The sequence below is a fragment of the Capsicum annuum genome, chromosome 3 (genome assembly GCF_002878395.1).
Source record: "Capsicum annuum cultivar UCD-10X-F1 chromosome 3, UCD10Xv1.1, whole genome shotgun sequence".
In the NCBI taxonomy this organism is placed as follows: domain Eukaryota; kingdom Viridiplantae; phylum Streptophyta; class Magnoliopsida; order Solanales; family Solanaceae; genus Capsicum; species Capsicum annuum.
This window is the reverse complement of record NC_061113.1, coordinates 228,325,301-228,338,072: the sequence shown is the minus strand read 5'-3', so window position 1 is coordinate 228,338,072 and position 12,772 is coordinate 228,325,301. Positions and strand designations below refer to the sequence as shown.

Here is a 12,772-nt window from a genome sequence, read left to right as displayed (position 1 = left end):
TTTCCTTCACCTTTCTAGTTGAAATTCGGAGAGGCTCTAGCAATTTGAATCATAGCCCAAACTTAGGAGTGACGACGTAATGTCCCTGCCTTCTCAACTTCATTTGGGATGCTGTAAGGCCATGTATTTTTTCGCTAGTAACTTCATCTTTGAGCTCTCCTAGTTTTGTCGGATTGTAGAAGTCATAACCTGATTTTTCAAGTAATGTGAAAGCCTTTCGATCAAAGTGACCTTTTATCTTTTTAACTAGGTGTCATTTCTTGAGGACTCAGAAGTAATAGGTTGGATTTGTACGACTGGTACAATCATACTCTTTTTCAAATCTTGATACATTTCATGGCTCATTTCTTTTCTTGGATGGAGAACTTGTTGAGTACATGCCTCTAGCAAGGGTTGTCCATCTCTTCGACGCTCACGTGGAATGTAGCGAAAGACTACTTGCTCATTAGTTGTCTTTGGTTTCACGTCTCCTGAGAACTTAATGGTGATTCCTTCAGTTCTTTCCTTAGACATCTTAGCAACACTCGTTTGTACTCCTATCTCTTCTTTTGAATTGACCCCGATTGGACTGGAGGGTGTTGGTTTCTTCACATCTAACTCACGAGAGTCCAAGTAGAATTTCGCATCTGCAAAGTATGACTCTGTCTCTGTGAAAGGATTGATATCCACATCAACTTTGACTACCTCACTATCTTTTATATACTTCATGCATTGATGCAAAGTAGATGTCACCACTCCATTTTCACGCAACCAGGGGCGTCCAAGCAGCGAGTTGTACGATGTCTTGGCATCTATGACGTGAATCAAAATGTTTGATTTCATATTGCCAATGGATAATTCTATGGAAATCTTACCCACGGCTCGCTGCCCTCCTTGATTGAAGCCTTGAATTGTTATATTACTTTGGGACTGTTCATCAATAGAGATTCCAAGCCTTTTGAGCATTGTCCTTGGCATAATATTTACCGCTGAACCATCATCAATCAATATACGATTGAGATGTAGTTCTCAAATAGCTCCCACGACAAACAACAGCCGGTTATGCAGTTTGGACCCTAACAACAACAAATCATCTGTGAAGGAAATTACAGCAAAACACGCTGCAGCTTCTTCCAGTGAACAGAATTGTTAGGATTCTTAATTTTAAGAGATCATAGTATTTGTTAGTATTCATGTACAAGCCAAGCAATTGTAACAGAAACTTTTGTATATTTTGTTGAGAACTTTGGAACAAGGTCAATCTAGTTACTAATAATAGGATTTTTCTTTCCAGTTTAGTCGTGTATATTTGTAATATTCTTATTTATTTGATTTATTTGTTCTGAAATCTTTTGATTTTCTAATTGTTGTAAGTGAATGAATGTATATTTGTGGGTTCTGTTAATTATTGGACATGGGATTGTTTCGTTTCTGGAGCAAAAATAATAGCTTTCTGCTCTCCGTTCAAATATCCCAATGTTTTATTTATATGGGATTGGATGATCTTTTCCTCATGAACTAACTCTTACGATTGCGTTAATAAGTTAAATCTCATGTTCACTCTAAAACACAGAAGTTTGTAGTACTAATTGTTTTTCTTAAACTCTATCGAGTCTTCCTCAATGGAGATAAAGTTAATTTACAGTATACAAGTGGCTTAGTTTTATCTAGGCGTCTTTATGGTTCGATTTGATTTAGTTTAGACCTTTGGGGTTTTCACTTTTTGCCGGAGACCTCGTGGTTCAGCGCTTTCCGGACCTCGCTTACAGAGGGGGTTTTAGTACACTAAACTGACTAGGCTGATTTCAACATTAATAGAAGATCCACTACAGGCTATTGTGTTTTTGTTAGAGGAAACTTGGTGGCATGTAAAGTATGAAACAAAGTATTGTATCTCGATTCAGTGCGGAATTTGAGTACAAAGCATGCCACAGTCTACATGTGAAATTATATGGATACATCATCTTTTAATTGAAATTGGTTTGGAGCATCATATGCCAGCAAAACTCTGTTGTGATAATCAAGTTGCTCTTTATATTGCCTCAAATCCAGTCTATCATGAAAGAACTAAACCTACTGAAGTTGACTATTACTTTATCCGTGAGTAGATTTAGGAAAACTTGATTTCTACAAGTTACGTGAAGACAGGAAAACAACTAGCTGATTTGCTCACAAATACAGTAAATGGGACTCGAGTTAATAACCTTTGTAAGAAGTTGGGCAAGATTAATATCTAACTATGCTTCAACTTGAGGGAGAGTGTTACAAAATATACATAAACATCATTCTTTGTAATATACATAGGCATAATTAGCTTTTTTTTTCTATCCTAAGTTAGCACCTAATGTATTGTATTTATACCTTGCTTATCTATTGAAATAAGACATTGACTTCCATTCGATTACATTACAAAAGGTGGTGTCTGCACCAACTCGCAAGCACCTCCACTATTTTACTGGATGCTCTACTTCCTCCAAGGCTTAGGCAGAGGAGAGACTTGGGTTCAAAAGGTGAAACTTTTATTCTATATAGAAACTGCAGGATAGTCTCCTGTAACTTTTCGCAGATATCTAACGATTCAGAACTACCTTATGATTTCTAGACTAGAGACTTTATTTTCTGTTTATTAAAAAAAAAAAAAAAAGACAAGGGAAAATGTCTCTTCTCCTGATAGCAATGATACAAAGACGTGTCTGAAATATTCACAAAATGAGCTTATAGTTCAATTGCAAACAACATCAGAGTAAAAGCCAATTGTCCTACGCTTGCAGTCTTGGACGTCTAGCAATTCCACGTCAAAAACTTCAAACTGTTTTGAGCTAAAAAATGTTGAAGGCCCAACCTGTGAGATGCGGATATTGCAAAAATATCAAAGTTCTAGTTATGCAACTTCTATATACAGTCCATCAAAAGGCTGTATATTACCAGGAGCTAGCAATATCGATTTACATCCTAGTTTTGGGAAATACACTTGCAGAAGCATAGCGCAAAATGTGATTTCAAGGTGTTGTTAACCTACATTTTGCTCAAGTCACAAGGGAGTTGCAATAGCTGCCTCAAGGTAACTTTTGCTTACATGTAATTTTGGCGTATTAATACATTTCCGAAAAAATAAATTAAGCATCTTCTGCAGAGAAGAAGAGCATTTCTTGATCTATGTACATGATGTCCCAACTTTGTAAATATTGTGCAAAACACAATGAGTCCAGTTAACACCATTACTTTTTGGGAGGGGAAAAAACTGTTGAGCATTAATCTTAAGTGCATTAGGAGATCAAGCCACATCACATTTATTCATCCATCTAGGAAGGAATGAAACCATAATCCACAACCTTTAAAATGTTATATTGATTTATACTTTCTTAATATTAATACTAAAAATGTAAGTTGCCCCTTGTTTAAGAAACACCTAAGGTAAAATTTATTTTCTTTTTTGTATTTGTTTTCTGGAGTGTAATAATAATCTTTAGTTATTTGGATATACCACTCAACAAACAAATAAAAGGTTCCTTTTCCTTTGTGAAGTTTTGGGAAAATGAACCTTCTAATCCCCCCCCCCCCCCCCCCAAAAAAAAACCCACCCACCCAACAAAAGACAAATTAAACCACTTGATTAGAACAGTAGGAGAACACCTAGGTCAGAGTTGGTAGACTTTGAGTTCAAAATTACTCCAAGTTTATTAGGAACTTATCTTTGAGGTGGTGAAACATATACATATTCTCTGTTTTGAATCTTGAAAGGAGTACTCCAACTTAAACCAAACTGTCTAAATGGCCGAGGGAGACAAAAGAAATTACTAAAGTAAGCAAAAGGGGTATTATTGGAGGAAGAGCTTCATTGTCTTCTGTTGGTTAGCAGTATCAGAAACAGATTCTTATCAAATTAAAAATATCAGAAGAATGCAACAGACTACACAGCAGTCTAAATGCTTATGTTTATTCCATAACAACTTTAGATGATAACAACACTAACAACAACAACATACCCAGTGAAATCCCACAAGTGAGGTCTGAGGAGGGTAAAGTGTACGCAGACCTTACCACTACTTCGGGGAGGAAGAGAGGTTGTTTCTGAAAGACCCTCGGCTCAAGTGTAGCAAATCCAAGTACAATGAACAACTTTAGATGATACTAATTAAAAAAGAATCCAATTGAGCGGGAAATTTAAGGACACTTACCGGAGGTCCTAGTTCTGGAGGTATGATTATCCTCCTTTTGCCCCCAGGTCTCATGTCTCTAATTCCTTCCTCAAAACCTGCAATCATCCTTCTCTGCTTATTGCAAATTTTTCTCAGAGAGGTAAAGAGGTTACAAGATTGCGTGTTCGCTTAGATCACCTGGGACCAATGCTTTAGTGCCCATCCGAATTTTTGCAGGAGAACCTTGTAGATATGTGCTGTCAATACGACGTCCAGACTCGTTATAACCAACATAGTGGAAAGTCACCTGCCAATGGTAAAGAAACTCAGGGATGAATGGAGAAATTCAAGAATCGGCAACAAGTAATATGTTTATCATTTTTGAATGCAATTAACCTTTCTTTTTCCCTTTAATTTGTAATCTGAATACCTATTAGAACAAAAAAAATCCCGTTTATCTTTTGCTTTTTTGTAAATAAAGTGAAATACGAAAGGATCATCACTAGACCCAGATGCCAAGTTGAACTAAGCCCAACTGAACTTAGTAACAGTATAACCAGCCTAAGTCAGCTCTTTGCAAATATCAACAAGACATAAGTCAGAATAACTACATAACACTTAAAACAGTCCCATCTCTGTGAAGGAAAATAAATTTCCCAATGATTGTCCTTAGCCAACTTCATAAAACTCATGTGTGAAAGATCATGGTGACTTACCAAGCTTTCTGTTCAGCAACAGCAAAGTAAGGAACCCAGGTAGTTGAAATTGAAATCATATCGAGTAAGTGAGATTTTATTTTGGTACTCTAATGTCCATAAAAACCAATCAACAATTCCACACTTCGCGCGTCACTGAAGTATATCTAGCTTAAGTCTACATTGGGCAGAGGAAAACCACTATCGGAAGAGTAAGATATGTCAGTTAATGGACCACTGAAACAGTCAAAGCACATAAATGTCTTACACCAAGGGGAGAAAATCAACTCCTTAAACTGAGAGGCTTTTATAAAAGTCACCCAGAGCCGTAAATAGAGTTTGGCTATAATATAACAGGTCTCAAATGACAACACGAAGAAATCAAGGAAATATTTCCATAATATTAGCTCCTTCAAAGACAAGGCACAACATCCAAGTTTTGCTTTCTAAATATTCGGTATTGATCCCATAATACAGACATCCAAGGATCATTGTGTAACAAAATAAAATAGTGAAAGACTACAGTACTAGAAGCCATCACCTGTGTACTGGCTGTTTCTAAAAGATCAAATGGAACTTTTGAATGCAACAGCATACACTAGGTGATTTCTTCCCATCTATTCTAGCCTGGGTGAATAGAGCTACGCTGGTACCTGTTGCTGGTGGGAGGTGCCAGGTATCCCGTGGATTAGTCGTGGTGAGCTAAGCTGGACACCACGGTTATCCAGAAACAAAAAAACAACATACAAACAAAACAATTACATAAAGCATATAAAAGATGATCAGTAAAGATGCTTTATTTTACTGTGAATGTACCATATCATTCTAAAACACTAGTAGAGCAATGAATGAACATAAATGACGGAGAGTACACTAGTTTCCCAATAAGATGTATTCAGAATAAATGACAACAACAACAACATACCCAGTGTATTCCCACCTAGTGGAGTCTGGGGAAGGTAGAGTGTACGCAGACCATACCACTACCTCAGGGGAAGTAGAGAGGCTGTTTCCGATAGACCTCCGGCTTAGAACCAATAACAGTATAGCAAACAAAAAACATAAATGCATATAAACTTGTACAGGCAGAATAAACTAACAACGCTAGCCACAAGATAATACTAAAGCCACAAGATACTACTAAAAACTATATATCCGAAACCATAGACAGATCTCCACCCACGCACAAGAAACTTAAGAAACAAATAAAGAACGCCCCCCTACTGTTACCGACGCACTCCCACCCCCTAACCCTCTATCCTAATCCGAATCCTCCACACCTTCCTATTAAGGGTCATGTCCTCCGTAAACTGTGACAACTCCATATCACGCCTAATCATCTCCCTCCAATATTTCTTCAGCCTACCTCTACCTCCAATAAATGACAATCTAATAAAAGTAAATCATTGTTTTTTGCGGAACAAAGAATGAAAGAAAACCTGTTGACCATCCTTTGGGCAATCACCTTCACCAACAGCAAAATCCCACAATATAAGACCAGAATCACGCTTTACATAGTTATCGGACGTTACTACTTTAACTGTAAAACCTGAAAAAAGGATTCAAAGAGTCACTATCACAATAAAATGTTTCACGGTATCAAAAGAAGGAAATGGATGTCAAACTACTGATGTCTTAAACTTTGGCACTACACATGGTACTTTCCACCCAATCATGGGTAAGCAAACCTTCTCTGACGAAACTGGGAAACTCTTCAGGGGCATTATTTTCTCTCTGGATCCGTTTGTTCTGCTCTAGTAAGCGTCTTTCATCATACGGGTTTTTGCTCTTTGTTTTCCCAAAAGCTGGGAGAGCAGGAGATATGCCGGATGTAATCAGAAAAAACAGGAGAGATCTGCGCTTCATATTGTCCTCATAATGCAATATATTTACTTTCTGTTCCTTAACCCTGAAAATATTCTGTATTTCAGCTACGAAAGACTGACATTATGGTTAAAAGTTAGGTTACCTTTTATCTTGGAATGTGGCACCTAAGCAGCAGTGGAATGTTGACTTCTGTATTGGAAAAGATTGAGCTGTATGACAACAAGCTGATAGAGTATCTGAATTGAGAATCAAACAAGTAGTTTAAATAAGGGATCTTTTTGTTTTTTGATAACTGTGGTGTGCACCTCAACTTCCACGGATACCTGCCACCTCCCACCAGTAACAAGTATAATGTAACTTTGTCCACCAAGGCTAGAACAGATGGGAAGGAATCACCTAGTGTTTTGTCTAGGCTGGTAATTCTCATGATGCTCAACCAACGTCATTGACCACTAGGCCACACCCTTGGATGCTAAAGAGATTTATGCATCACAAACTATAAAGGCTATCAAATGTTGCTTAAAGGATCCTATATTTTATTCTCAAGGAAAACTACATGGAAACATCAAAGACAAACTTTATTTGTCAGTATCAAATTTCAGAAACATGAAGTAATAAACACACCACTTAACAAGTTCAAATCCCAGCAAAGACAAAAACACTAGGTGATTTCTTTCCAATCTGTTGTTATTTGGTATCCGTTTCTGTGGGAGGTGCCAGGTATCTCGCAGAATTAGTTGAGGTGCGCGTGAGCTTGCCTGGACACCATGGTTATCCAAAAAAAAATAATAATAATAATAAAAACACCACTTGACATGATTAAGAACCTGCTAATATTTTAAGCTAGGAATTCTGCTAAACCATAGATTAAACAATAATTTCAACATCCAGAACAAATTGTTCCCTAAATTAGCCTACAGGCTATAATCCTATCTAAGTAGGCGTTTCACCATGAAAATTAAAATTTTTCGGAGTTGGAGTTAGAATTGGAGTTGTGTTTGGCCATGTTTTTTTGAAACTTTTTTTTAGACTTTTGGAAAGATACTTAAAAATATAATTTTACACCTCCAATTTTTAAAAACTATCAAAATCACCAACTCAACTAATTTACCTTTAAGATACAATCAAAATGGGAGAGGAGACAATAATATTGCCTTCGTTGTTGGTGTTGCATAAAGAGTCGTAAGAATGGACGGATTAAGGTTCCGTTGTATCACTAGCCGATATTGAGGAAGAAGAAAAAAGATTGAAGTTGCCTTCAATTTTAAGGTCTTTTATCAATGGAAGTAGTAAGAAATGAGCAATGTGGTAGTTAGGCATTCAAATTCAGTTGTTAATGAAATTAATAGGGTATTTTTGTAAAAAGAAAAAAATAAGTCATTTGTAATAATAAATAAAGTTCAAATTGAAGTCGTAAAAAAGTGAATTTTTCCAAAAATAATTTGGAATTGAATTCCCAAGACCAAACACCTTAATTTTCAAAATAATTTTTTGAAAAAAAAAAGTAAAACAAAAATTATGGTCAAACGGTTCCTAAGTTCAAAGTGCTAGTCCAAATAAGTTAAACAACCAATATGAAACTAGCCAATTCATATAGAAAAACCTAGTAGAGGTTGGAATTGAGAAGTAATACTTGCAGTGGCTACAACAAAATATAGTTAACTTTCAGAGAATTCTTGGGGATAATATAATATTTAGTTAAAGATGAAAAGGGAGATCAAACAAGAAAAAGGCATTCACAACGTTCTTGATAGCAGAGTTATCAAAGTGATAATTACATAATCCCTCTGTTTCAATTTCAATTTATTTGACCTATTTCCCTTTTTAATCCATTGGAAAAAATACCCTTTTCACTTTTTAACAACTCTTTAGTTCCTAATTTAAGACTACAAATTAAATAACATGTCTTTAATTTAATAATACAAGAGTCCAAAGTATTTTTTATTAAATTCTGTGCCGGTCAAAACAAGTCAAATACTTCCTCCATTTTATATTAATTAATCATTATTGACTTGATACATACATTAAAAAAAATTAGAGATTTATTTTATCAAATTAATCTTATTAATTATACTTCAAAAATATAAATTTAATTAAATATACTTTATTTAATCATTTAATATTAAGAATAATATTTAAAGAACATCATAAAATCCTACTAATTTCGTCAAATGGATAACTAAATTGAAGTAAATATTTGTAGAACGAAAGAAGCGCCAATTAAAACAAAACGGACGAGTAATTTGTAACAAAAAGAGTATAAGTTATCTTGAAAATGGGGGAAAAGGGAAAGAAAAGAGAACACAGATCAATAAACCCACACAAGAAAGTGAAAGAAAAAGAGAAAGGCCCATAAAAACATAAGAAATTACATAATTTCTTGTTTGCATACCAGTAAGCGGTAGCCATAAAAGGATAGTAATTTAAGTGTAGAGAGGGAGAGAGAGGAATTACATGGAAAAGAAATGTGGGACACAAGAAATGAAGAGCTCAGAAGCATGGCTTTGTCTGTTATTGAAGCTTTCGGAGCATTAACACTCACTCACTGCTTCTCTTAAAAAAATGGTTGCTGTGCGTTTATTTGGGGAAAAAAATGGAGTACTCTACTTTATCTTCACTTTGGATGCTATAGAATTAGATAATTAACAATAAAACCCCTAACATATCTTTCTATTAACATTTTGCTTCCATATTTCATTTTTATGTCATTCTGCCTCCCTTTGGCCTTGTCATTGCACAACAACACTTTTTCCTATAGGTTTAAAGATGGAAATATCTTTTTTTTTTGGGTGAACAAGCGAGGTTTTATTTATAACACAAAAACATTTACAAGCTTTGTTGTGATCCAGTCACAACCGCAATAGTAGAAGCCTTATTTGCATCCTGCATAGGACTAATATAATAACAAACAGAATTTTCACCCGCCTAACTGATAATACTCCGTTGATATCCGCATACAAAATGTCACGAAGTAACTATGGTGGAGTCCAAAACAACGTAGTAGTAGAGGCTATACTAGGTAATCTAGCTAATTCGTCAGCTAACTGGTCCTGCTCTCTGAAAAGGTGGTGCAGCAAGGGACTATCCAGTACGCCCAGGAGGTACCTGCAATCAGATATCAAAGTAGAGTTAGAATCTGCATCAGGATCAAGTAGTTGAACTAGTTGTTGAGAATCTATCCCAATTTCTAGTGGAAAAAGGTTGTTCTGGTGGGCTAGCCGGAGTCCTAGTAACAAGGCGTGGGCTTCTCCTTCCAGAACGTCTGTAGCAGTGCAATTACCATGAAAGCCTAATACCCATTCTTCTTTATAATTTCTGAAGACGCCCCTTAGACCAAATTGGTATTGATTCATAGATGAACCCTCGGCGGCACAGTCAGTATTGAGCATGTAGTTTACTTGTGCAGGAGGTTTACACTTGGTATACATAGTAATGCAGGTTTTTGGGGGGCCATAGGCCCCGCTAAAAACCAGAATTCTTCAGCTATTTGTGAGACATCCTTTAGAGAGGGTGAGAATAGAATGCCTTAAAAAATGAACTTGTTTCGTGCAAGCTAGATACAAAAACTAATATAGATCTTAGCTGGCATGTGTAACAACACCTCTTGGGAGGGTTTTAAACGGAGGTGAATTAGATCGTGTAGCCAAAGGGATGGGTGACTATCTATAGAAACTAGAGTATTTACCTGATTCATGACTCCTAAGCTGGTCCATATCAGTGCAACCTTTGGATAGAGCACGAATAGGTGTGCATTTGTTTCTTCGGTCATTGAATTGCAAAGCCTACACATAGGAGACTCTACAACTTTGATGTGGAAAAGCAAGCTAAATTTAGCCGTTCTTCCATGATTCAAGAGCCACAGAAAATACTTTACTTTAGGAGGAAGCAAAAGCTTCCAAATCCAAGTAAAAGAGATAAGGTTCTCGAACGGTAATGTGCTTGGAGGATATGTGTCGTAAGCACTTTCTATCGCTATCGTGCATGATTTAACAGGAAAGGAGCCCGTGGTAGTTAGGCCCCAAGTTATACGATCACAGGAGCTCGAGAACCTGGGAAGTACACTTGTTGAATTTGGGATGCTGTTGATTCTGGTAATTCGACTGACAATTTAGAGAAATCCCATGTGCCTTCCCTTCTAACATCCGAGATGTGAAAGGACATCGCTTGCCTTTGAAGAGGCCCATGAATTTGGTTACGAATAAGGAAGTTTGGCTTAACCCAAGCATCATTGCAAAAATTAATGAATTGCCTATTGGCAGGTTGCCATCGGAGGCCGACCTGGCAGTGCTTTCAACCAATCATTAGGGCTTTCCAAGTAGTTAAAGACGTAACAGAGGAGGGGTCACGACGAGTATGTTGCAAATATTTATCTTTTAAGAGGCTAGCCAAAAGAGTATTTGAGTGGAAAGCTCACCAAGCCGTGCCCGCTAAAGCTTTATTTTTTATCCGAAGATCTTTAATACCCAACCCCTCGATGTCCTTGGGTTTTGTAAGAGTTGACCATTTAAGGAGATGAATCTTTTTTCTAGCAACGGGGGATCCCCAAAAGAAGTTGCGCTCACAACGCTCTAAGCATTTGGTAATGTATCTCGGGATCTGAAGATACTGCATGAGGTGATTCGGAATGCTGTTAAGGGTGGCTTTGATTAAGGTAGCTCTACCCGCAGGATTTAGGGCGTAAAGTTGTCAATGAGAAATTGATAATCAACTATAAATAATTTGGTATTTGAGATTGGGAAACCCAAGTATTTCCCAAAAATGAGCATTCTAATATATTTAGGAAGCCAGCAACGAGTTTTCTTTTGGTAGCAGGCGTATTATTCGAGAAAAAGATTTTTGATTTTAAGTAGTTAATTTTTTATCCCGAAACTTCTCCAAAGTGAGCCATTATGGTAGGGATTGTGGCCATAGTCTCATCTTTTAACTCTCCACACAGAATAATGTAGTCAGTAAAAAAGAGATGAGAGAGTTGAATTCACCCCGGGGAGAGAGTAATGGGCTTCCATAAAAGGTGATCTACTGCTGTGTCTATACGGCGCGAGAGTCTTTCCATGCACAGGATAAAAATATACGGCGACAACGGATCTCCCTGTCGAATGCCCCTAGTAAGGGGAAAGGGGGAGTAGCATTACCGTTAATGAGGATAGATATTATAGGGGTGCAAATACATGACATTATAAGTTTGATCATATTTGGGGGAAAGTTAAAGAAGAGGAGCGTGTCATGTATAAATGACCATTCAAGCCGATCAAAAGTCTTTTCTAAATCAATTTTTAGCATCAAGTATTGTTTTTGACCTCTCATTTTTTTAAAGAAATGCAGTAATTCGTGGACCACTATTGCATTGTCCGAAGCCCTCCTTCCTGCTAAGAAGCTAGATTGATCGGGCCAATCAATTCTTGCAAGAAAGTCTTGATTCTGTTCACTAAGATTTTTGTAATTACCTTATAAATGGTATTACAAAGACTTATAGGCCGGAATTGCGTAATCGTCACCGCAGTAGTGGATTTTGGTACTAAGCATATATAAGTCTGATTTACGCTTTATGGGATGGTCCAGTTCATGAAGGTCGTGGAACAAAATTGTTGAGCGAACTTCCCACAACTGACCAGTACTTCTGAAAGAAGAAAGGATGCAGACCATCTGGTCCTGGAGCCTTAAATGGTTTGAAAGAATTGATGGCTGCCACAACTTCAGTCAGGAGCACAGGAAGCTCTAGAGAGTCGTATGCCAACATAGGGATGAAGCGGATTGGAGCATGAGTGGACTGATTTAAACAATCAGTAAAGTCCGACAAGTAGAGTTCATGGAAAAAATTTGTGATATGTTTTTCCAGATTTTGGTAACCCTCCACCCAGTTGTCTACCTCGTCTCTAAGCGCCACAATTCGGTTCCTACGCCTTCGATTGAGAACTGACACGTGGAAAAAGATGGTATTTACATCTCCCTCATTGAGCCAAGACACTCGTGACTTAATTTTCCAGAATTCATGTTCTAGGAGAAGAAGGTCTTTGTAGTCATTAGTAAGTTCTATTTCTACATTTTGTAAGAAGAAGCATATAGAGTAGATAAGTGATCTCTGAATTCCTGCTAGTCTAGCGTGAAGCCGTTGTTTCTTGTGAAAAATATTTC

At 37.0% G+C, this 12,772-nt stretch overlaps 2 protein-coding genes across 9 annotated transcripts; both read right to left on the bottom strand.

Moving 5' to 3' along the window:
* Positions 1 to 2,623: 2,623 nt before the first annotated feature.
* Positions 2,624 to 9,255, bottom strand: LOC107855971 (peptidyl-prolyl cis-trans isomerase FKBP20-2, chloroplastic). Of its 8 annotated transcripts, none has more exons than XR_007053669.1 (8): positions 9,095 to 9,255; positions 6,783 to 6,876; positions 6,502 to 6,722; positions 6,253 to 6,362; positions 5,467 to 5,520; positions 4,317 to 4,425; positions 4,158 to 4,250; positions 2,624 to 2,821 (listed from the first exon to the last, which is right to left on the bottom strand). XR_007053669.1 is itself a non-coding variant. In XM_047409419.1 (8 exons), exons 1-8 carry the CDS (start codon positions 9,138 to 9,140, stop codon positions 2,702 to 2,704), a joined length of 831 nt encoding a protein of 276 aa, XP_047265375.1. In that variant the 5' UTR covers positions 9,141 to 9,255; the 3' UTR covers positions 2,624 to 2,701. The 8 variants fall into 8 exon arrangements, 7 of the variants coding, with proteins under 7 accessions (XP_047265375.1, XP_047265376.1, XP_047265378.1 ...); XM_047409419.1 differs by having other exon boundaries at positions 4,158 to 4,234; XM_047409420.1 differs by having other exon boundaries at positions 4,158 to 4,234; positions 6,783 to 6,864; positions 9,095 to 9,246.
* Positions 9,256 to 9,615: 360 nt separating this feature from the next.
* On the bottom strand, positions 9,616 to 10,068 carry LOC124896827. Its single transcript, XM_047408669.1, has one exon. It carries the CDS (start codon positions 10,066 to 10,068, stop codon positions 9,616 to 9,618), a length of 453 nt encoding a protein of 150 aa, XP_047264625.1.
* Between the last annotated feature and the right edge of the window lie 2,704 nt (positions 10,069 to 12,772).

What these genes read in the sequence shown, in the direction of transcription:
- LOC107855971 (XM_047409419.1), bottom strand. Translation starts at nt 9,140, where the DNA reads ATGCTTCTGAGCTCTTCATTTCTTGTGTCCCACATTTCTTTTCCAT. An exon ending in TCCCAGTTTCGTCAGAGAAG is followed by an intron (nt 6,363 to 6,501) that starts GTTTGCTTACCC and finishes TCCTTTTTTCAG; the next exon opens with GTTTTACAGTTAAAGTAGTA. An exon ending in GCACCTCCCACCAGCAACAG is followed by an intron (nt 4,426 to 5,466) that starts GTACCAGCGTAG and finishes TACCATTGGCAG; the next exon opens with GTGACTTTCCACTATGTTGG.
- LOC124896827 (XM_047408669.1), bottom strand. Translation starts at nt 10,068, where the DNA reads ATGTATACCAAGTGTAAACCTCCTGCACAAGTAAACTACATGCTCAAT.